The 26701-nt window shown below is 37.0% G+C and overlaps 1 protein-coding gene across 2 annotated transcripts in view; it reads right to left on the reverse strand.

The window, feature by feature from the left end:
• Positions 1 to 26384, reverse strand: part of LOC103985151 (protein OSB3, chloroplastic/mitochondrial) — a 30618-nt gene extending 4234 nt beyond the window's left edge. The window contains exons 1-6 of one of the 2 annotated variants that reach the window (XM_009402776.3): positions 25882 to 26384; positions 23767 to 23905; positions 18689 to 18782; positions 11271 to 11330; positions 7782 to 7885; positions 7534 to 7693 (exon numbers count right to left, since the gene is read on the reverse strand). In XM_009402776.3, the coding sequence (XP_009401051.2) occupies positions 7534 to 7693; positions 7782 to 7885; positions 11271 to 11330; positions 18689 to 18782; positions 23767 to 23905; positions 25882 to 26285 (961 nt within the window). In that variant the 5' untranslated portion in view covers positions 26286 to 26384. The remainder of the gene's footprint in view (positions 1 to 7533; positions 7694 to 7781; positions 7886 to 11270; positions 11331 to 18688; positions 18783 to 23766; positions 23906 to 25881) is intronic. The other variant, XM_065109217.1, reaches the window with a different exon arrangement.
• Positions 26385 to 26701: the final 317 nt, after the last annotated feature.

Below are 26701 nucleotides of genomic sequence, written 5' to 3' on the forward strand. Positions count from 1 at the left end.
ATTAAATAATTTAATTAATTATTACCTAGTAGTCCTATACCTTTGTGTACATATGATGTATGATGTGAACAGATGATCATGGGCCATGTGTGATGATGTGTATGTGATTATTATTATTGGAACCTACGAGCCTCCCTCTCCCTCCCATGTATCCGACATGTAATTCTATCTCTCTCAGTATTGTACTTCCTCTTAATTGAGATCAAAGCTTCTCATTATGTGATATGTGTATTTGTGGGCCTATGTGCCTGTAATTAAGTTGTAATTTCATGAGAAGGCGCAATGAATGTTTGGAGATACTAGCGAGACCAAAGAGGACGAGGCGAATGATCATCGGGCATGGAGATGCACCGAAGTGTCGATAGGACCGATGAGGACGAGACAGATAATCACCGAGCATAAAGATGCGCCGAGGCACACTTGAATCTTTTTGTTTGTGATCAAGCCTTTGGCTCGGTTTTGATCACTTTGGCTCTGGTCCATGATTATCTGGTGTGGATGTATGTGCATATATATGATATATATTTCTACACCTACTAAGTAATATATATATATATATATATATATATATATATATATATATATATATATATATATATATATACACATGAGATATCAATAATATATTAAATATATGTGTGTGACACATAACGTTTAACCACAAGACCGAATTAAATTAAAAAAACCCCTCTAAAATAATATTGACCCACGTGTCCTTCCAACATTATAGGCGGAAATCATTTTTCGACGTAGGCTGAGTTGGTTAAGTCCTCAGAGACAATAATAATTCGGAGGCCGAACATGACGGAAATCACAAGTTATGATTGGCAAGAGTTGCCTACCATTTGGGTTTAATGTGATTGGTCAAGTCCCTCAAGGTCATATACTAATATGTCGATTGGATCCCAATCCCCACTAAAAAATCGTCGGGGATTTCCGATTCACATATCGGAGGGAGTTGTGTGTTTCACGAGAAAATAAGAGTAGATTAAGATAAAAGACCATATTTTAATTGTAATTGTAAAATCCAAAATCTGCATATTATTTACTTTTCAACTACATCTTTAATTTTTAGAAAATGTCACTTTCAAATCCCTTATATGGCATACTTGATATCAATCGTCTCACTGGTCCAAACTACACGGATTGGCTCTGTAACCTAAGAATTATTTTCATGACAAAGAAAATCACATATGTCCTTGACATAGTAATATCTACGCCCAAGGAAATGGCAAGTGAGGATGAGATCACTCGCTACGTGAAGTACATAGATGACTCCACTCTTGCTCAATATTACATGTTGGGCTCCATGACTCCCAAGTTACAGAGGCAGCATGAAAAGATGAATGTTAGATTCATTCTCCTACATCTCCGCAAATTGTTTAAGGAACAGAAAAGGACTCAACGATATAAAATATCCAAGAGTCCCTTTCGCGCTAGGATGACTGAGAGGACATCCGTTCAGAACCATGTCCTTACGATGATTGAGTGGATAGAAAAACCCACTGATTTAGGAATGGTCCTAGAGGATAACTTGTGTGTGGATCTTGTATTTCAATCCCTCCCAGATTCTTTTTCGCAGTTCATTATAAATTTCAACATACACAAGCTTGAGGTGACTCCCTGAGCTCCTTAATATATTGAGGGAGGCTAAGAGCACCATCAAGAAAAAAAAGTCAGTTCTCTATCCTGGTAAGACCAAAAGAAAAGGAAGGCAGAAAAGTCCCTGCAGAAGGACAAGGGCAAGGGCGAACCGGGCAAAGCAAAGGTTGCAAAGAAGGACCCAACAAAGGACAAAGGCCAGTATTTCCATTATGGCAAAGACGGGCACCGGAAGAGGAACTACAAAAAGTACCTTGTAGAAAAGGCGAAACAAAAACTTAGAAAAGCTTCAAGTACATTCATGATTGATCTTCATTTGTTAAAAAATTATAATAGTGCATAGGTATTAGATACCGATAGTGCATCTCATATATGCAATTCATTATAGGTTCTGGCAAGGCTAGGAGATTAGCAAGAGGCGAGATGGACCTTAGGATGGAGAATGACGTAAAGGTTGACGTTAGGAAGGTCACCCTACAGTTGCCTGGTGGAGCTCTTTTAGCATTAAATGTTTCCTATTTTGTTCTTTTAATTATCAAAAATATTATTTCTATTTTAGGTTTGACAAATAATGAATATAGATTAGTTTTTGAAAACAATGATTGTTCATTGATCCTAAATGATGAGAACATCGATAAATAAATATTAAATAATGGTTTATTCATATTAGATGATGCTTCATATGTCATGAAGCGAGATGAGATAAACAATACATACTTATGGCATTATAGGCTAGGTCATATCTATGAAAGAAAATTCTAGAGGTTACTAAAGGATGGATACTTAGATTCATTTGATTACGAATCATATGCAACTATCGAGTCTTGTCTTCAAGGGAAATTGACCAACTCTTCATTTAATAGAATTGGAGAGAGAGCCATTGAGTTGCTGCAACTCATACATAGTGATGTGTGTGGTCCCATGTCAACTCAGGCCATAGGCGGTTATTCTTACTTCATTACATTCACTGATGACTTCTCTAAGTATAGACATGTGTACTTGATGAAATACAAGTCCGAGACCTTCGAGAAATTTAGGAAATATAAGAATAAGGTAGAAAACCAAACTGGAATGAGTATCAAAACTCTTTGATCAGATCGAGGAGGTGAGTACTTGAGTACAGAGTTCACCCAATTCTTTAAAGACTATGGGATCTTGTCTCAATGGACCCCTTTTTATACACCTCAGCTCAATGGTATATCGAAAAGGAAGAATCACACGCTATTAGACATGATGCAGCTCATGATGAGTTTCACCGACCTACCTGTCTCATTCTAGGGATACGTCCTAGAGTGCACAGCTTACCTTCTAAACAGAATTTCAACTAAATCGGTAGTGCCTACACCATATAAGATATAAAAAGGGAAGAAGCTCGATCTTAATATTGTTAAGATTTAGAGTTGCCCTGCCTATGTTAGGAGACACAACCCCAACAAGTTGGAATCAAGGACAAAATGGTGCAAGTTCATGAGATACCCCAAGAAAACTTGTGGATATTATTTCTATCACCCCGAGGACCAAAAGGTCTTTGTTGCTAAGAGGACAGTGTTCCTTGAGAAGGAACACATTCTTAGTGAAAACAGTGACAACGTGATAGAGTTGAACGAGGTAGGAGAACCTAACTCGAGCACCATTCTGTAGGCCGAGTCTATTCAGGTACCTAGCATACAAGTTCCAACTTTGCGTAGGTCCGACAGAATACCCCCCTCCTGAGAGATATGTGGGACATATCAAAGGAGAGGACATTGAGGATGTTGATCCTCAGACCTACGATAAGGCTATTACGAGTATAGACTCCAAGACGTGGCTAGAGGCCATAAGTTTCGAGATGGATTCTATGTACTCCAACATAGTTTAAAACCTAGTTGATACACCTAAGAGTATTGTACCCATTGGTTACAAGTGGATCTTCAAGAAGATCGGAGTAGATGAAAAGGTAGAGACCTATAAGACTAGGCTAGTAGCAAAAGGGCATCGTCAAAGTCAAAGTTTTGACAATAACGAAACCTTCTCACTCGTAGCTATGCTGAAATCCATCCGAATTCTGTTGACCATTACAGAACACCATAATTATGAGATCTGGAAGATGGACATGAAAACCGCACTCCTCCATGGCAATCTCGAGAAGGAGGTGTATATGATACAGCCATAGGGATTCGTGTCCAAAGAAAGTCCAGATAAAGCATGCAGATTGCTTAAATTCATCTATGAACTAAAGGAAGCTTTCCGAAGTTAAAACATAAGATTTGATAAGACAATCAAATCTTATAACTTCGTTAAGAACGAAGATGAGCTTTGTGTGTATAGAAAGGTAAGTGGGAGCGCTATCACCTTCTTAGTGCTATATGTGAATGACATCTTAATCATTAGGAATGATATAAGAATGCTCTCCACAGTTAAAACTTAGTTATCTAAAAACTTCTCTATGAAGGACTTAAAAGAAGCATCCTATATTTTAGGAATTCAGATCCATAGAAATAAATCTAAGAGGATACTTGGCTTGTCCCAATCCCAGTACATAGACATCATTATCAAAAAATTTGACATGAAAAATTCCAAAAAAGGCCTCATACCAATGAGACATGAAATATCACTTTTTAAGAATATGTTCCAAAAGACTTCTGAAGAAAGGGCACACATGGATAGGATACCCAATGCCTCTGCGATAAAATATATCATGTATGCTATGCTATATACCAGGCCTGATATAGCGTATGCTCTCACTGAATCAAAAAGAGTTTTGAGTCAGAAGAGGTTCTGACAGGTGCAACTCACGGCCAGCTCGGTTTTGGGCCTAAAGAGTCACATATATATGGTGGATGACGCGACGAATAGAGGATTGAATATGTGATATCCAATAAGCCCCTATTTTATTGAATCTGTTGAGTGACCCAATAAAAGTTTAAAGTGGATAATTGGATAGAGATCCAATTTCCATTAAGCTAGCGATTATTGGATGGAGATCCAATATCCAATATACTAGGGTAATTGAATGGCGATCCAATACCTACTAAAGCAAGATTCATTAGGGTTAGCAAAACGAGCTCTCTATAAAAGGGATATGGAACTAAAAGGGTTACAAGGCTAGACCCCATAGCTGTCACCTCCAAGACTTCTCTCCCTGATTCTTCCTCAACAGACTACCCCCCTCTCTGATGCGAGATGGCAGCAAGAAGGATTGCCTCTACTGCGTGGTGTGGTGTGCAAAAGTGAGAAAAGAACACGTCATGAGAGGAGGTGTGTCGTCACCTCATTTGTCATGTGGATCACCATTAGAGAGGAGAACACGAGATCACATTCATCCACAAACTGGGATCTGCAGATCAGGTATCTGCAAATCAGGAATATACAAGTTCCCTTAAGTGAGAGTGTCTCACGAATCTCATGTAATTTTTGATTTCACGAGTTTTTCGCTCCCTATCGTCGCACACGATTCGATATAAATCTGTTTTGAGGAAAATGATTATTGTTCTATTTTTTCGTTGCGCATGCGATGGTCTCCAAGGTTTCCCAACAAGGAGGACCAGGATATGGAAGAGGAGAGAACAGGACAAGAGAGGGGAGCAGAGGAGAGAATAAGAAGAGGAAAGGGAAAGAGAAGAGAGAACAGGAGGGAAGAGAAAGGAAGAGAGAGAACAGAATGAAGAATACCAAAGGAGCAATAAAGCACATGTAGGAAGTGAAGAGGCGAGGGCTCGATACCTTGTTGCACTAGAAGTATATTCTTTTTTCTTTTTTTTGGCCTTTTATATAAGCACTATTGAGGGAACTCAAAAAACTCAAGCCAACACATATGGGTCAACCAATTTTTACAACCTAAGCCCATCAGCAATCAGGTTCAGTAACTAGGCTAACTCCAAGCTGGATATAGGTTGCAAGATCGTGCAATTTTAAGGTCTAAATCATGTTTACAATACCCATGGGAATCATCAACAATCAGAGATATGTGTCAATAAAAGATAAAAACAACTTTAAGGTATATCTGAGATCCAATAGAGATAGAAACTACTAAAGGCACTTCGGTGATCATTACAGATGATATTGCCCATTATAGAGCACAACAACGACAAGATTCCTTGTTTAAGGAAATAGTTTAGAGATTTGAACCCTATTTACTCACAAACTGCATCAATGTCCCAGGAGTTGGGACACCTAGAGGGATAAAACCAACCTCAATAACTATTAATAACTCCTATGGGGTAACTATCACTTTCATAGTTAAACAATCATAGAATTAGAAAAAATATATTTACAAAAGGAATTCTCATAGAATAGGTGCATATTATGATGTCTTACAAAGAAAAGAGTTAGCCAAACATTTTTCTCTAACATTAAAATCTTCAAAAGAGCAAATGTTTCATAACAAAACATGATTCCATCAAACGCGTTTCCGGTCCTTTTTAACTACTATGCACACATGCAATGAGCATACATGAAACGATGCTATGATAAGTCACATGTAATCACATTATCTTAATTTTGCATTATGAATCGGCGAAGTAATTCTCTTACCACATAGAGAAATTCTATCTTCAATGGAGACAAAGGTTAGAAATTAGAAGCATTGAGTTAATTAACACTAAGACCAAAAATAGAAATACAATTTGAGAATTGCTAAGAGATAAATTAAGGTTGTAATTACCATAGACGATTATGGAGTTTTTGTAAGCAAAAATTTTAAAAATCTTAGATCTGTTATTCTCCAAGAATAAGATTGATGATGACACTTTGATAATAATGAAAATTTTATAGTTAAAGTAGGGAGAGCTGTTGGGCGATTTGTGTGATCATCATTTGTTCCTTCAAATTACAAGATAGTTGTATGCTTTATGAACCATCATGTTAGATATTGTTGGAAACAACACTCATGAAAGGTTAGTGTAGTCGAGATAATATTCTAGAAATAAAAATGTGCGGTTACTAGAAAAATATAGAATAAAAATGTTTTCATTTGCAAAAAAATTAATGTAGAATAGTGAATAACATAAGAAATTTTAATTTAAAATGACATGGACATGTTCAAAAAAAATCTACAACGTAAAGCCGAGATGAGAATGTTAGGAGGTTGTGTGGAATTCATGAAAATGATAGACTGCAATGTTTTCACTACAAACAATTTGATGTAGCTCCAATAAAGAATAAAACAAAAAAATTAAAATGGTATATACATGTTCAACAGAAATTTACATACGAAATTATTAAAGGAGCTACATTAGTTAAATTAGTAGAAGAAGAAAGGTAAAAGAAAGCCCAGTGGTGAAGATAATACACTTAATAGGGATAATACACTTCAAAAGAGATTTTGGAAAACAATAAAACGAGATTTAACTACTATTGATTTAAATAGGGATAATACACTTATTCAAAGCTCAGTGGTGAAGATAGATTCATGCAAATGATCCAAAAATGGTGACGACTTGAGACATTAGAGGTGGTTGATATTATGTTCGCTTCTAATAATAAGCTAAATCGGTTCATGCAGTTGGATAAAACAATGTTTATCAATGATCAGACCACTATTACTAAAAGATACATCTTTTTCAGGACCTCAGGCATAAAACATAAATCAGAATCAATTCAAAATCAAAAAAAAAAAAAAAGCATTGCTTATCCAAACAAAATTATGCTAGATGTCAGTTGAAAAATGTATACAAAGTCCATGTACTGAAACATTATTAATATATATATATATACATATATATTATTAAATATCATTAGCATGTGGAAAAGGACTATTAAGAAGAGATCTATGCAACAGTGTGTCGAAAATTTAACTAGCCAACCAAAAGTTCATAGCTATACCCACCAGTTTCTTGTTTAGCTTTACCTGAGTTTTGAATATATTTACCTATTTAAAGAAAGCATGCACAAAAAAGATGAAAAAATCAAGGATGAGAATCAAGATGTAAAAGAATTCACATATACCATTACCTTTTTGTTGAGCGGGCAATTCTCCGTCTGATTTTTCACCCATCCTGGTAGTTCTAAACACTAAGCCATCCAGTTTTGCTGACACCCAACTTGGCGCATCATTAAGCCATAATGCTTTCTGAGTCTCATTGTGCTTAAAATCTGGGAAGTTGGGGTGCAACTGCGTAGCAGGATGAGTAAATTATTAGTTATGACAAATTTCTTCAAAAGAGTGCTAAATGGCATAATATGATTGAAAAAGTAGGCACCGATCCTTTCTTCTTAGCCAGCCGATTATCCAACCAATTGTGTGGATTGAGAACAAGATCATCCCATAGGTTTTCAGCAGACTTCTCCATTTTCTTGACACTTTCTGAAGGAGCCAATTTCTAGCATTAGGATTTGATCTGAGCGAGTTCCATTTGAAATTTACAACAGTCACTAAGAAAAACTACCAATATTTATGTCCTTTCTTGAGTTTTTTCTTAATCAAGTGAAAAATCAAATAAACATGAAAAAGGAAATTCTAAATTTATTCTTAAATATAGCGATTTAAATGACAAAACTTAATTCCCTAGTTTATTCAAAAAATCATGAACAACAAGATGCATCCATGTAGAAGAGCATATCAACTCTTCTAATCCACAAGCATAGTTGATATGCAGCAGTAACATACTGTACAACTGAAAGGATATATTACATACTGTACAACTGTAAGGATATATTATGTATCGTAGCACCTTTATAGGATACTAAAATTCAATATAAGCATGATACTTCACATACAACCTTCTCAAAATCCTTGACCTTGAGCACTCCCACTGAAGAACTAGATCAAGTGGTGTTGTAGTCAATATATTACTTCAACCACACCCCTTCACATGATGCTCAGGTTACTTATTACCGATCCATGGTTCCACCATTCGGCACGGTCAAGAGGCACAACTTCCATTTGCAGAGGCTAAAATTATTTTGCGAGGTCATAAGCACCCACAACTTAATCAAGTCTTTCAAGAAGCAACCGAATCTTTATGTGACAACTGGTCTGACCAAATCAAGATGGGTATCATAAATTTCCACAAAAGGATCATCTTCCACAACAGATCTACATATTATAAGCTGTCTAATCCTGACACTAATTTTGAGGCAAGTGAACAACTAATGGACACATCTTTGTGTGTTTTTTGAACACCATGAACAACCCATTATAAAGACATAATGATGAATATTAATGACATCCCACAGTCCCAGTGGTGAAGGCACTAAGCATCAACATTTTGTTGATAATCATCAATATTGGGTGTATGCAACCTGAAATTGCCATGGGGGAGGCTCCCACAACTAGGTGTCAGAATGAAGAATACATTTACCATTTTGCTAGATTATCTGATGGGAAAACCTTATGGAAGCACAATCTATCCTCTGAATTTATTGTGGTCACAGAACCATAATGCATATCCTGCATTAGGATGACACTTTAAAAGAGGTTGCACATGGACTAGGTGTACCACCTTATATGCACTGCTAGGGTAGAGATCCATCCCTTTTTGCTAGATTATCTGATGAGAAGACCTTAGAGAAGCACAATCTATCCTCCAAAATCATTGTGGTTGTAGAACCATTATGCATATCCTACATTAGACTGACACAAGAAAAAAGATGGCACATGGACCAGGTGTACCACCTTATATGCACTGCTAGGGTAGAGTTCCATTAGGGATTCACTAATATGAAGATATCCAAGTACTTCCTCCATATAAATGACCAGTGATAGAACACTCAGATGTCCGAAGAACTTCATATGACATGTGAAGTTTTCATTGTTTTTAAACTTTGAAATAATAATAGATATCATATCATTTGTCTGATGTTGTCAATTACTACCTCAACCATGCCTACCAATACCAGTACTACCTACCAACGGATGATAACTTGGTTGTCATTCACAATGTCAGAACTAAGTTATAACTAGATTTCTCAAGTACAACTCATTCAGTTAGTGAGGTATAGGAATACTTTATTGTTTTTTGTATACTTTCAATTTAAACACTTAAACAACCAACTTATTACATATGTTTCCTTCAAGGGTAACTATTCAAAGCCTATTTCACATTCAGTATTAACTGTCATGACAATATTATCAATGGATTCTTCATCAATATAATATAGATAACCAACCAACATACTTTACACACCTTGACCCACCTCCAATCTAGCATAACAAACCTTTTAATACTGGTAGCCATAGAACCTTTTAAGTACGTGCATATACAAGTTTTAGAACTATAGATTTGTAATGCATGTATCATGTACAAATTTCATGCACTTTTAAAAGTTCTATAGAGATGTTCTTGACATATAGTCTATCTTACGTTTTTAAAAATATATTCATTTGTTATCGAGTGCAAAAAACTAATAACAAGGTTTCATAGGGATCTATTGGGTCTGAGATCAGTATTAATTGGTTCAACTGGTACCAAACAATACCATGACTAGCAAAGATTCTAGTTTTGTCCATGAGATCAGTATTATATTTACCAATCCAAGCCAAGCATGTTCATGCAATATGACTTGATACAAAAAAACCACTCAACAACCAGCACCAAGTTGTGTAAAGGAGTAAGCCTACTGCCCGCTATAAAAATAAACCCGAGCTTCCTCTAAAGCACCATTTGTATCACTACCCATCGTCCATGGCATCACCTTGAGAATAAAAATACTCGCCTTTAATTGCAGCTGCCTTGTCCACATCACTTTCTTGACTAGCGAAGGGTTCGCCCTTGGGTGTCGCCACATTGGCCATGTCTTCTCCTTAGTTGACAACCTCCTTCCCTCCACCACAACCTGTAAGGCCCTCATCCTCAAGCATCATCGCCTAGTCCACAACCCAGTCGGCCAACAACCTGACCTGCCTCCACCATAAGTGTAGTTTTATCTCTCTACTCTTAAGGCTGTAGGCGTCTCCACTAGTAACCGCCAATACCAAACCATACTGACACTCGAATACATTAGGTATATCGGCATCATGCTGGTCTGAGACCACCGACTGATACTGATACTGATAAAGATTTTAATCCTTGGTATCCAAAAATAGAGATAATGGATCAATACTTCAAAGTTTGCTACATACATCTCTTCTCCGACATGTTATGTACAAGAAAAGGAACTACCAATGTTAATTTTTTTATTATAATGGCATTAGTGAGGCCCTTCGAGTTGTTTATCTTTTAGTATCAAAAGATCAACTATCACATTTTCATCTTTCTAAATATGCATGGAAGTTGTCATATATTGGATTCCTCAACGATATTTAAGGTTTATTACACCACATGGAAACTCAATCTTGTAACACAATAACTCTTCAAGCCCAGGTTTAGTTATTTTATACTTAAGGGCATAAGCTTACTATTTAAATATTTTTGGAATCTACTTAGATTTGAGTATATGATTCAATAAGATCCATTTTTCTTTTGGTTTGTCTAAACTTCAAGTATTCAATAAACATATGCTATCAATAAAAGACATTTTCTTTTGGTTTGTCTAAACTCCATTTATTCATTAAACCTATTAGATTCAATTCATTTTCTACAAGTAGAATAGAAGCTATGGAATGTGTGCTTTCCAATAAAAACCCCAAAACATTTGTTGGGCCTCTAACCAGTAGGAGATAGCAACCATGAGAATAGATGAAGAAAATTATAAAAAAAGGTTACAGCATGACCACACGAATGACCATTTGAAAACAAAATGTTACTTACTATGGTTATTGAAAACAATGGCCATATGTTGTCTTTGATGCCCATCCCAGTGTCGTTTTCCTGTTTTAAACAGAAAACTAAATATATAATATGACATTATAATGTTATGTTCATAATGCAATTTTGATAAACATGGAATCCACATCCAAATTAAGTTGAAGTAAATGCTTGTACAAAAATGTTTCTAATAAAACATTAATGACTTGTGCTACACAAACTAACCAGGTGTCTGAATGGAGCTTATTAGGAGGATATCATGAACATTTGATGTTAAAGAGGACCCATCTCTAGTAAAGAGGCACTTGAATCAAGCATATGATGTTGCAAAGCAAGGACACCATCTCTATAAAGACAACGGTCCAATGCTTGTAAACATAATAACTTGTTAATTGAACCCATATCACAAACTTGAGCTGTAGAGTCGTTGATCTCATTTTTGTAGTTAGTCATGAGATCTACACAGAGGCTATACAGAAGAATCTCCTTTCTTCACAAGATCTACACAAAGGCATCTTCCATTTAGACAGTAGATAAGATTTTTTACCCTTGAAAACATTTTGGATAATTTATTATTTAAGAGGCAAGCCTTGGCAACATGATAAATTGCTGCTTTGCAACATGATGACTGGAGTTCAAGATGTGAAAACCTCCTCTTCACTCACAAGAGTAAAGCCTTCTACACTAACTCTACTTAGACTGCATTGGCAAATCTTTGATTACTTGCAAAGCAGCACAATACAGGATGAAGACATATAAAAATAGAAAATATGACTAATGCCAAGTGGCCAAGAAAAAAAATTTCATTTATAAAAAATCAAAAATCAATATTTTTTAAATTTTTCCAAAGATGTATTTTATTTAATAAAAAGTACTTGTTAGTGATTCACTCACAATACTCTTTAAAAGGAAAAAATAAAGACAACTTATAGATAAGTTTAGTTTATATAGGTTGCATTTGGGAACATATTTGAAATGTTAATTGAGGGCTCAATGAATATTTTAAATGTGAATTGGTATTTAATAAATTCTATCCAAATCGCATCAGGCCTGGATGCTACATTGGAAATGCTCAAAATTTTAGCGCTATCTTAGGGTAGCATCAGCAATTCAACATTTGTAGGGTGTAATATAATTTTTTAAATTCTGAAAATATCCTATGAGTTTATCTAAAATTACAAGATTGCCAAAATGATTTAATGAGAAACCAATATGATTTATATTTTTTATAGGTCAAAATTTATTTATTTATTTTTAAAAATTATTTTATATTTATTTATACTATTATATTTTTATTTATTATATATTTGGGCCATATGAAATTTTTATAATATTTTATTTAATTATTTATTTATTTTTAATTTAAATAAAAAAAATATGTATTCACTTTTGAATAAATATTAAAAATATTAGAAAGGTCAATTTGCCATAAAAAATTTAATGGGCTTTTAAAATACAATTTTACCAAACAAAACCTATGTCAATTCACATTTAAAATACAATTTTTATATATTGTTTATCAAGCACTCAAAGCATTCCACAACTACACATTCATTCGAGCTCTTTCTTTAATTGCACATTAAAAATAGAAATGTATTCCCAAACACAGCCATAATAGTTTTAGCTCATCAGGCTCTTTTCCAAAGCAACTTTTATTAAGTCTTTCCTTGAAAAATCTTGTTCTATCTTATAATGATTGAAATATCGTACCGTATCGGAGTTTCGACATTCGCTCGGTACGGTACGATACTGTATACCGAGCGGTATACCATTCGGTATACCACTCAGTGTGTGTATATATATATATATATATATATATATATATATATATATATATATATAATTTGACAATGTCACCTCTCTCTTCTCTCAACGAGATGACATCGCCTTTTCCTTCTCCCACGCATGGCGACGTCGTCTTTTATAAAAATATTTATATATATAAATAAATATATATATATATATATATTCCGTCCGGTAATGGGCGGCCCGTGTACCAGTCAGCTGACGGACTAGTACGTACCGCCCAGTATTATTCAAAACTGCATACCTAGTATCTTGTAAATGGTGCAATTCGCCTCCTTTCAACCACTAGTCACTTCACCATCCAGATACCTATCAAAAAATAATGGACACAACTCAAACAAAAGAGTCAACCTACTAAAATTTATCCTCCTCTTGGTTGCCCAACATCACACTCATGATCATTTGAAGTACTTTAATAGTTTAATAGGTTCTTTTTCTTGATCTTGAGCACTTGATGAATTAATATGTTCAAAACTAACATGCAGAGCCCATTGTCACATAAATGCCCTCAACTCAATGCCGTTCTTTTCAGCAATTTACTCTAAGTTAAAAGAATCCTGTATGCAAGCAGGGAATGAGAATGGATGTCCAAATGTGTCAAAATTCAAATTGTGACTCATTGCTCATCTATTCTCCCTTCTCTGTATTCCTCTTTCTAATCTCTCTGTCAAATACAAGGGAGAGCTGAAGAGAAGAGAAGCAGAAAACAATGATAATTTGATGTAACCAATCCCAAAAGATATCATATTCAATGATCATACAGCAAATAATACTTGTAACGAGACTCCTGTAGAACTTAAAACCCCCAAGTAAACTAGGAAGATGTTAGGACCCTTTTTATGAGCTTTTGAATAATGTTTATTGAGTCTATTTAGTCCAGTTGTTTATTGAGTCGGTTTGGTTCAGTTAGAGTCGAGTAGAGGTTTATTTAATATTTATTTATTATTACAGTTCAAGTCCTGATGGACTTTGGGTGGAACTCTATAAATAGGGATGTAACTGCTTCTTTTCGATAATCTATAAAAAATATTATTCTGTCTTTTGACAAACCCTAGGATGCTGATCCCCTCGAAGTGATCAAGGAGGGTCGATCCCCTCGAAGCGATCAAGGAGGCTGATCCCCTCGAAGTGATCATTATCATCCTCATTTCTCCCCTTTCTTCGACGATAAGGCTTTAGGGTCTTATCATTTGGTATCAGAGCGGCGATCCTTAGGGTTCTCGCTGCCGTAGCTATAAAAAAAAAAAAAATGAAAGAAAGAAAGACAGAAGAAGCAGCAGCAACCGCAGCCACGCACCCCTGCTTCCTGCTCGGCGACCACCGTCGCCGCTGCTTCCCGGCCAGCGCCCACCGCTGCCGCTGTGCCACGGCCAGCAACCTTCTCACCTCGCCTCCTCGCTGCCCGCATCTCGCTCAAGCGAGAAGGGCCACGGTCGCCGTTTCCCAGCCAGCGGACCACCCATCGCCGCTTCTACCGTCGGCGACGCTGCCCTAGCCGCACCGCCATTGCTGCCTTCCCTTGGTTGCAGCTTCGGTCGTGCGATCTGTCGACGTCGCTGTTTCTGTGGTGCGATAGAAACAGAGCAGCCGCCGATCCCTCTGCTACCGCAGGCGCCGGTTGCCTCTACCGCCGGCGTTGTTTCTCGGCCACTTCAACGCCACCCCTCTCCTTCGTTGTCGAGCCACCACCGCTGCCAGGCACCGTGCGACGACCACCGCACGCCTCCCAGCAGTCGATCCCCCTTGCTCTGCATCTTTTGTAACCGAAACAGAGCAATCACGGCAACTCACATCTGTTGCCCTTGTTTCCAGCCGCCGTCGTCGCCTCGAGCGTCGTCGCCGTCGCCTCGAGCATCGTCGCCGTCGCCTTCCAGCCGCTGCTCCCCCGTGCGACGACCGCCGCTCGCCTCCCAGCCGCTGCTCCCGCTCGCTTCCCAGTCGTTGCTTCCCCTTGCTCTGCATCGGTCGTGACCGAAACAGGGCAGTTACCACCGTCGCAGTCGCGGGTCCCCTTGCTGCTGCGAACGCCGGTTGCCACCACCGTCGCCACTGCTGCCCAGCCAGCGACGACGCCGCTCGCCGCCCAGCCTGCCACGACCATCGCTGCCTCCTTCTCCACCGCCGCCGCTACGCTCCGGTCAGCAACGACTGCTGCTGTCAGCCACCGCAGCCTTCACCTCAACCCCCTCGATCTGCACCGTTGTTGCAACCCCCTTGCTCTGCATCATTGCCGCAGCCACCGGTTGCCACCACTGCAGCCTCAATCCCGGCCGCTTCAACGCCACCTCCCTCTTGTTCTGCCTCCGCTGCTGTAGTTGTCGATTGCCATCACCGCAGCCTCAACACGGCTGCTCGGCGATTGCTTCCTTGGGTCACAACAGTCGCAACCATCGCCTTTCAGCCTTGGTGCTCTCATCTCACGTAGTGACACAAACACAGGGTAGCTACTCTTCCTCTAACGCAGCGACCGCAGCACTGCCCTTGGCGTCCACCTCCTCGGCAACTTCGCATTGATAGTGTTGATGCCCTTGACTGACACCAAAAACAGGAGTTGAGATTACAAATTTGCAGTCTTACGCAATGGCCACTGATAACTCGGTGAAAGCACAAATGGAAGCATTGGAAATCAGAATTGAGAACCGACTGCAAGAAACACTTAATGATTTCAAAAAGAGCCTACTGGAGAGCCTCGGCAAATTTCAACAAACTGGGGGCTCAAGTTCTACGTTGCACAGATCTGAAAATACAAGAAAAGGATCCCAAGATTGTGACACAAATTACTCACACATGAAGGTGGAATTTCCAAGATGGAAAGATGAAGATCCAACCAATTGGATCTCTAAGGTAGAAAATTTTTTCCGTTTTCACAGAACCCCAGAAGAATCCAAGGTAGAAGTGGCCTCAATCCAGCTCAAGGGAGATGCACTCCAGTAGTACGATTGGTATGAAACTTTCCACGGAGTTCCTTCGTGGGAGCAGTTCAAAAGAGGGCTTCTTGTTCGCTTTGGCCCATCCGAATATGAGAATGTTGATTGCCAACTCGCCAAAATTCATCAGACTTCTACAGTGTTAGAATATCAGAGTAGGTTTGAAAGATTGTCAAATCAAGCTAGAGATTGGTCGGACCGACAACTTCTGGATACATTTATTGAAGGGCTTATTCCAGAGATCCGGTATCAAGTTAAGGCTCGTCAACCCCGTACTATGATAGCTGCGATCTCATTTGCAAATCTACATGAGAAAAAAATTAACAAGGAAAGATCAGCAAGGGGTTTGTATTATGATGAAAAATGGAGTATGGAGCACCAATGTAAACAAGTGCAACATATGATGATTGAGCCAATTGGAGAGGAACCGAAAGCAGAAGAGTTGGACTCTGATTATGAAGATGTAAAAACTGATGAAGATATTGAAGTCATCACACATACAGTGCATGCATTGGCTAGCTATGCTAACCCACAAACTATGAAAATCAAAGGAACTTTGAAACATCAGCCTGTCACTATGTTGATTGATACGTGCAGCACAAATAATTTTATGGATAGGAAAGTTGCAGCCCGATTAGCTTACCGCATTGAAGGCTGTGATAGATTCGAAGTAAAGATTACTGATGGACGGATTTTAACTTGTGATAGCAAAGGCCAGGAGTTTCTTGCAATGATTACTACACTAAAAGATCGACTTGTTGCTTACACTGTCAAAAAGTGGAGACCATACTTACTTGATCAACGGGTTGTGATGCGTTGCAGATAGCCTATGATTGAAGTGCTGAAAGAGAAGCTCCCCGAGATTGATGCTGCTCAGCCTTGAGGACAAGGCTGATTTGAAGAGAGAGGAACTATTAGGACCATTTTTATGAGCTTTTGAATAATATTTATTGAGTCTGTTTAGTCCAGTTGTTTATTGAGTCGGTTTGGTTCAGTTAGAGTCAAGTAGAGGTTTATTTAATATTTATTTATTATTAGAGTTCAAGTCCTGATGGACTTTGGGTGGAACTCTATAAATAGGGATGTAACTGCTTCTTTTCAGTAATCTATGAAAAATACTATTCTGTCTTTTGAAAAACCCTAGGAGGTTGATCCCCTCGAAGTGATCAAGGAGGGCCGATCCCCTCGAAGCGATCAAGGAGGTCGATCCCCTCGAAGTGATCATTATCATCCTCATTTCTCCCCTTTCTTCGACGATAAGACTTTAGGGTCTTATCAGAAGACTTAATAGAAAACTTTCCTTTTCCATGAAATATCATAATTCCACAAAAACTAGCAAAAATTCATCCAGATCTCGCCAAATAAAACTCTAGATTTTATGCAGTATAGGGCCATAATAGGATATTGGAGAGGAAGAGATGAAGAGAGGAAAAAACATTGACATATTGCCACAATTCACCTCAGAAGTTACTCAAATTTCATTGATTACCTCATCTTAACCCCAAATAAACTACAATGATTTATGAAAGAAAATAGTTTCCTTTTATGGAAATATCATAATTCCTCAAAACCACAGCAAAAGACTCCTCTCGATCCATCCAAATATTATTAAACACTTTTTTTAATTACACTAGACAAAAAATTTTGATTCTCTAACAATGATATCACCCAATAATAGAATCCTAAAACATTAGGACAGAAGAAAGAAAAATAAATGAGAAAATCTGAACAAAATTCCAAGAAAGTAGTAAAAACTCTGATATAAACCTAAACTCTACGGTCTACTCAATATAAGCTAAATAGGATTCAGTTTGGTGACCTCGCCTAAACCAGACTAATGACCATCATGCATCAAGTATTGAGTAAAGAAATCTACAACAATGATCTTACAGCTGAATATGAACCAAAAATGCAAAAAGAAAAGTCAATGTTTAAACTTGTATAATTAACAATGACAGTATAAAAAATCAAGATGTCCAACATCAAAAGAAATTAACTCCAAACAATAAAATTGAGACAAAAAAAGAAAAATTCATAGAAGCAAGGCAAAGAATCACTTGGATTTTGCCAATTCATGAATGAGATTCCATGCATCAGATAGAAAGTGGGAGTACACATGAAAAGCACAAAAAAAAACTTCCAACGATTTAAAGTCTTTCACACTTCCAAACAGTATCATGCATGCTGCCCATGTATATGGTCACATGACCAGCATAAGCAACCCAAAGGGGCCTTAGTAGACTTGCTAACCTTGCCATGCAAATCAATAACTCGCAAGACCTACCGAAGGAAGGAAAACTATGCATTCCCGTACCAAAGCAATGATGAATTAGTTCTAGTCATGTGCTAATCATCTAAAAAAGGCATTATATTTATTGTTGATCGCAAGCATAATAACAGGAAGCAAGACAAATAAGAAGCTTAAAGAAAAGCCTAAAAAGCTAAGTTTGAAATAAAATTTATCTTTTTACAAACTTATAAAAAAGGTATTCCTAGCATGAATTTGAAATCACATACTGGAAATGTAGAAGCATTGATCCAAAACACAGGTATTCTCCCAATCTTATGATAGCAATAAAAAATTATTCATAAAGAAAAACAAAAAAGTCAGAAACTGATACATGAATACAGCCAATTAAAGCAAAATTTATCAAAAGTTATAAATTATGCATTAAATAAAAAAATTACCCAAATCCAAAGATGGTTCATCTTTCTCATTTATGTTGTCATCAGCCTTATCTGAATACTTGCTTTGGACAAAATTTAAGCTATGAGCTAGCACCTATGGCATTCATGACAAAACTTTAGTTACCTTGTAGACTTATCTGAATCCTTGTGTAGAAAAATGTATGAGAAACAAGTGGAGATGACAGACGTACAAAGCCTACTAGATATAACTATGGTAGTGAAGTCTAAAATTAGAATATTTAGTAAAACTGAATGACATGAGCATAACTTTCAGAAACAAATAAAATTATTGGAAATTCAAGTGCAAACAAAGTTACAAAGGCATATCAACAACAGGCTTTTATTTCCAATAGCTTGGGTCGACTATGGTGACCCTTTGCTCATTTAATTCCACAAAGAAACACACTCCAAGAATCCTGCTACCATTATATTCTTACCTAACTTTCCAACGAGAAACTAAAATAGAAATTGAATTTGATTTCACATATAGTGGAATGAAATGAATGCAAAGGAAAAGAACTTTCCAAAGTGACCTTAATCTGAAACCTGTAGCCCATTGTTATCCACAAGATAATTAGTTCTTCTGTCCCTCTACTTGTTCGATTTTTTATCCCTTTATTTGTTCAATTTCTTAATTCATTTGTCTCTACATGCTTCCTTTCATTTTCTGCAATGACACATTTTTAGTTTTACCAACAACAGAAACATAATTACTTTTGGAAGAAAACACCCTCAATTTTTTTTAGAATGTTAACTGAGGATTTGCATAAGATGTTATTTGTGTTGGAAGCCAAAGTTCTTGTTTTTCATAAATGTATTTATCATCACATCTAAAGAGTCTACATAATATTTTAGCAAAATAGAGTTGGTTGAGGGCCATAAGTTTGTGAATTTTCTTAGATGTCTGTTGTTTATGCAGGAAATCAGACCTCTAGTAGTTTGCTTGTTGCATTGCATGTCACAGGTCTAAGGGCTACTAGATAATTCCCATCTTGGTTGAGGGCCATATATGTATGTTTACTTACTTTTCTTTGATGGTGAGGGGATTTATAATTTATGTCAAAGTTTATGAATCATATGGAATATATCTGTCCAAAAGATCTTCTACCAAATTGAAGGCAGGTAATACCCTGGTAAAAAGGCATTGGTCAAGGACCACATAATAAAAAGTCAGTATCACACTAAACAAAAGGCTATAAACCATGAAAAGAACAAATGAGAAGAAATACCCACTACAATAAGCACTCAGTATGAAAAGCAGGAGTAACTAAGTTGGTAAGCAGTGCAAGAGTTGTTCTGCATAACTACAGAAACAACATAAAGTTTAAAATGTGCAAATGAAAACATCTCAACTAGGCCAGTCAACATGACATGTGAAAGAAATAGTTTTAAGGAGGGTGTAAAATGTTGCATTTGCTTGTTTGGATTGATAAGGTGACAATATCAAATATAAGCTCATTTTTATATATAAGGTTTGAGATAGACCTGACCTCTGGAACTGGCAGTTCTGGTTCCTAAATTTTGGGAACCAAAACCGAACCATATAGGGGCCAGTTCCAATTCGAACCGACTTTATTATTTTCTATAAAAATTAATTTAAAATCGGAAAAAATCACACATATTTTAATTGTGAACCGTTGGTTTGAATTAGAACTGGAACCAGCGATTTCGGTTCAAGAACTACCGCCTTTGGTTCTCAAAAACTAGGAACTGTAATTGAACTACCCAGGTCCAGTCCCGGTTCAGTTTGAAACCGACGAACCAACGGGCCGATTCGGTTCTGGTTCCAACTCGGTTCTAGCCTCGTTCGGAACTGTTGTGAAGGTTAGTTTGAGAAAATAAAAATTTTCTTTCAAATGAAGTAGGAATGGATTTATGTTATCCATGCAATTAGACCTTTGGGATTATATGTCATGGGGAATTAAAGCAAGCAACTTTATACAGGTAGAGGTATTTTAATCGCATCGAAAATCAGGATATTTCCTCCCATCAATAGTCATCATCTTAGCATTTAATAAGCAAGATGTTTCTTATTAAATAAACATCATAAAAAATTGATGTTAAAAAATTCATAGTAAAAATTCATAGATAAGATGGTAAAAAATTGGCAAGTAATTAATTGCTTTCCAAAATGATAAGATTACTGAACTTTTCAGACTAATGAAATCATTAGCCTCAATAATTTATTGAGACAAAAAAAGAAATCATTACTTTTATTCAATAAGATCTCAATAATTGAGTGAAGGAAACATAAAGGTAAACCCACATAACAAGAAGACAAAAAAGTTTACTCATTTCAGTGATCCTGCTTATTAGCACAAATCTATGAGATGTAAACATCCCTTCCTACTATAAAACTTTTATCCAATAATGGCTCTTCAATGAAAATAGAAAGCTAAATTTTTGCAATTGTTGAAGAAGTAGAAGATTGTGTCTAAGTTTCTAGTAAACAAATGCTACCTCTACCAAAGGCATGTACATTGAATCCATCCTAAGATCATATCTTTATGTAGAGTTAAGATGATGACAATCCATCATATCAAACCTGTCTATCACCCACAAAAGTATTTATTCTTTATGTTTAAAATATATTAAATTATTCCTTAAGTTCAAAAGCTCGGAGACCTTGTTTTTAACACAACCTAAACAACCCATGGTGGACAGCCTAACTAGCACACAACCCAACCTTCAACCCGCACCTCCCAGACCAAACCAACACAAACTTGGATATCTAAGCTACGGTATATATAATTCGTGCCCACTCTGACTTTTGTGAGACATGCAACAAACAATAATAGATTGCATCAAGATGGCATAGCTTAAATTCACACTGGCTCAAATAGGTGAGGAATGGGCATAAAAGAAAAAAATGGAGTCTTTGGTACAATCAAAATGGTGGCAGTTCATGTGGATAGAAGAAGATAGGACAATCACAACAAAGATCACAATAGACAATAAAGTTCAATTATCTTATCCTATAAAGTTCCTACCTAAAACATTAGTCTGATAGTGGTTTGTTTGACTTGCTTCGAGTTCAAAATCTACTCTTCATACAGATTTCATTTGCAAAAAAATAAATCCTTTCAAGCTACTGAATTAAAATAAAAGATAAAAAATAAGTTCGAAAAACAAAATTTGAGGATGTCATTATGCATACCAGCCATAAATAAGAAGAAAAATTATATTGCATACTTGGCAACTCAATGGAACAACCCTTGAGTCAACAGAGCAAATTACAAACTCACCAACCATATCAATCTTTTCCAGTTCATGTGGCTACTCCTTGCAACAAAGTTGGGCATATACTCAACCAACTTGTGTTCAAGTAAAGTCAGTATTCAAGAGAATGTGGGAAGGCCTCCATGCAAATGGTGGTGAGGCAGCAATGGGTAAGGGGTGACTTGACAGAAAACAGTAATGCTGACAGAGGAGATGATGCTCTACAGCAATGCGATGATGATAGGATTTAGGAAATACAAGATCATGCCACCACATGATGACAATAGTTGGATGATCAAGTCGAACTTATAGTTCCATGCACAGAACAAATTCGTCAAAGAAATTTTGAGAGCAAAGATCAGCACACAAAGAAACTTCAAAGAGGAACTACATAGCTAGTGATGCATGAAAGAAATTTTAGAAGAAAAAATAGATTCAAGGGAAAAAAAGTTTATATATAATACATGTATGTACATATACATACATACATACATATATGTATATATATATATATATATATATATACATATATGTATATACATACGTACACACGCGTGCGCGCACACACACACACACACATATATACTCTTTGATGCTGAACTGGATACTAGTTGCTTGGGTTGCCAGACCTCCCAACGGAAGTTAGTGATAGAACATGACCTTCTTTTTTAGAACTTTTTTATCCAAAGGGACAAGAAGGGTGTTTCGGTCTATCAAACAGAGAAGTAATCTACCAACCTAAATAACTTTATTGCATAAAAAGAATATCACATTCAAACATAAGACCTTTGGCTTGCATCCTCTCAGACATATTGACAAATGAGATGTCTTGTGCAGAAGAACTCAATCTGTGATTACTACACCCTCCCAAAACCCAACACTAGATACCCCATAACTATCTGTCTGCATATGATTCCCAGCAAAACAAATTGCCTAATATATATAACCATATTAGGGCTTTTAAACTTTAAACAGATTAATTGGACTTTGCAGAATACTGCATCTGAAAATAATAAAAAAATAGAAAATATAAGCCTAACACCACTAGGACTAGGTAAGGAGAGTAGGGGACTCAATCTATCCTCTTCCTTCCTAACTTGACTGGGAGTGAATTAAGCAGGCTCAGGTTGCTTCGTAGCAACCCAACCCGAGTTTGTCAGGCTACTATTTTGCTGACTGGAGCTCATGTCCAACCCATGAAATAATGCAGGTTGGGCTCGAGCCAAAGCTAGGTTGAGTCACCTACGTTGCGCATCCCTACAAATTAAATTCTAAAAAAAGAAGAAAGGCTTGAAAATTTCCCAATTGTCCCTATGCTTTTCAGCCAAATTAATTTCAAAAGAGATATTGACGTGTTTACTATCTACAGTCCAATTCCAAATTATTCCTTCAATTAAACTCAACCAATTCCTGATATTTGATTTAACTAACAAAAAGGCTTACTTAGTTCTAAATACATGCTGCGTCACCCTTCATTTATCTAATGACTATTTTACCTTCTACAGGTCGGAGAATGTGTTCATAGAGAAATTGAACATGTTGCAAATTTAGGTTTTCATACTTCTCAGCTGGTTGCTTATTTGTCCTTACTAGACCTAGTAACCTAGATAGCATCTCCATATCAACCAAAAGACGTCTTATAATGAAATTAAAAAAATGTTATGACAGCATCACAAACAAAATAGACATCAAACAAGTAATACTCTCTTTACACCGCTTACTATTCATTGCAATAGTTTAATTGTCCAATGGTAACATTATGGTTCCAATGGAAACATCATCCACACTGACACATTCCCATACAAATTCATACACATTAAGTGTAGATATACAATAGTACAAATATGACTAACTTCTACCTGGAGTTTAGTATGGGCATCTTCAATTGCATGAGGTGGTGCATCTCCACTTAATTGTCCAGTCACATAGATCACATCATTTACCTTCAAGTGACAAGCAGCAACCTGCGCCAAATCACCTTGAAATTTTACTGGGATCCTGATAAAACAGAAAACACAAATCAAGATAAACACAAAAGGTATAAATTATAACACCTAACTCAAGGTCAAAGAAAACAATCTGGTAAACAGAGATCACAAATAAAGAAATACTAAAAAGAATTTAATTTTTTGGAACAAGTCAAAGCACCGTTGAAAAAACAAAAGGCACACTCCAAAAACTCAACAGGAAACAAGGACCTATTAGTCAGATTTTTGGTTTCACTGCCATTTTTTAACACATTTTTGTTCATACTTTCATTTGTATAAATTCATGCAATTATTTTGAATGATAGACTGTTACGAAAGTGGACAGAACCCAGTTCACTAGAATTAAAAAAATGAATAAAAATAACCAAAACATAGAAATATATAAGCATTTAATGCTTTGATAACAAATTAATTGGAGTCGATGAAAGCTGAGCCAATAGCCTTAACTGGAGCTAAGAAAGGACTCTAGCGAAGGTTTTGTCAAATTAAATGGTGCTTCCACTACAAAAAGTCTAGCAGATTTACATATGCTAATGAAGACAACACTGACCTATGGCAGTCACCCTGCTGAGGGACTCACAAGCCAAGGTCGCTTATCGAGCTCCAATAAAGGCACCACTAGCCACTAGCAGTGGCAATCCCGCAACCAATCGCATGGGCGGAAGTCTTGCATAGCACTAGCTGAGCCACCAAATAATTGTTAAGACCACATGCTTTAAAATGTTTATCAATTAGTTGAGCGCTGGGAGTTTTTGATGCAATGTTTCAGACATCTAAGACCTTACTTCCCCTCTATAAATATATCTGGAGCTAGTCATTTTGAGAAAAAGTTTAAAGTCTTTTTAAAGCATTATTTAATATATCTTCTTGAGCTTTGTTTGATATTTCTTAGTTTTACACTTGACCATATTCTTCTATGTGGTGCTCATTTTTAGTGAAAAAAAAAAGTTTAAACGACATGCTAGTGTTTTTTTCCTCTTGCTTTGGTTTTTCTCTTGTTGTGAAGGTTGGCTTGGCAGGCTGTGCATCATGATGGTGATGCAAGAATTGGCTCTTGAGCCCGAGAAAAAGGTTGTTGATCTCTCATGTCGAGATCGTACGACTCAGAAGGAGGACCCTCCCGGGAGTGCTGTTACTTGTTAGGGATTGCCCTTTAATCCCATAAAGGATAACACCAATTGCAATTGATTTGATTTTCACTGACAAAGAGGAGCAAATAATGAAACAGCCAGCCTAAAGGAGTTAAGAAGCCTAACAGTGGATGTAAGCTTGTTTACCTAAATCAATATAAATCGTTTGAGTTTCCATCTTATCCTCTTATCTTCCTTACTTATATTTGCTTATCGGGTATCTTGAATATACACTGTGTGGGTTCCTTATACAATTTCATCAAATGACAGTTGACTCTCTCTCTCTCTCTCTATTATCTTGGTTGATTATTTAATCATTTTTCTTAAATATAAACGTGTATATTGTGCTAAACATCATATCACAAACTTATTTACTCATTGAGAATAATCACGACCATGCTTTCCTTTATTTAGCTGAGGCAATATTATATCTTGAAAACCTTTTGTTTATTAAAAACCATTTGCACGAGGGCATAAGTACTTCGATAGCACTAGTTCAAACTTTGTTAGTGTCATCTCAATCCATCGATTTACTTGTTTTAGAACCCTTGTACATTTCTTAAAGTATAGGATTTCTGCAGCTGCATGATTCGTTTCACCTAAGTTTTCTCTGCTCAGAAGGATATTACTTAAAAGTACCAAGTGACAGCTACCTAAAATGGCAATACGCACATTCCAACCACAAGCATTCACGGTAGACTCAATCATGCTGAATTTTACTCAAATGTAAACCCCTCACGTCCTCAAATCACTAAACGTGAAGGTTTTTTCTAAAAGTATTTCTTCTTTAAATAAATGAGAAAAGAATGATTAGAACGGACGTTTTGGTCCAATGCCATTCAAGAAAAGAGCGTACCAGAACTGATGGAACCCCTTGGTCTTCTCGGAGGCAAGAATCGACACCGCAGTGTATGCGCCATTGGGCAACGCCTGCAGCTCAACCGGCACGCCCACGGTGCCGATAAGATGAACCTGGTTGGCGACCTTGGATTGGAAAGGTATCTCGCTCGGGCACCGCGGGTCCAACGATTCCTCCTCCCGGGAGGCGAAAGCAGGGGACGTAGCGACGGGTGTCAGAGGGTCAGCCTCTGGTTTAGGTTTGGCGGTTCTTCGATAGGTGCGCTTCGCCGGTGCGACGGAGTCAGCAGAGAGATAGGCGAGTTGGAGGGCGGCGAACGGAAACTGGCGGAGCGATAGCCATTTGTTGGACCGGCAGCAGTGGGAGGATAGCACTCTAGTGATGGCTCGAGAGAGATTCATGATGGAGAGAGAGAGAGAGAGAGAGAGAGGCTTGGTGAGACAAAACCCTAGGAGGAGGGATGAGCCAAAACCCTGAAAGAGGACCCTTTAGAGAGGCGATACGAACCGACGATGGCAATAAATATATTAAAATCTCATGATTAAAGGCGGTTGCCACGGGCAATCCTTAGCAACCCTCACTCATTATCATCCCTTAAAAAATATATATATATAATCAGACTAAATATAATCCGTCAATTATTTTCTTATTTATTAAGGTTTTAGTTATTATTATTTTATATAAATCATTGTCATAAGCATAGATATCAGAACCCTTTTTTTTTTTTCTACTCTTCGAAACCTGAGCTTTATTGACATTGCTTCGACATCAAAACCCTAGCTCCGATCATCTCCCAAAGAAGAAGAAAATTAGTGTA

This window comes from Musa acuminata, chromosome BXJ2-5 (assembly GCF_036884655.1).
Source record: "Musa acuminata AAA Group cultivar baxijiao chromosome BXJ2-5, Cavendish_Baxijiao_AAA, whole genome shotgun sequence".
Classification (NCBI taxonomy): Eukaryota; Viridiplantae; Streptophyta; class Magnoliopsida; order Zingiberales; family Musaceae; genus Musa; species Musa acuminata.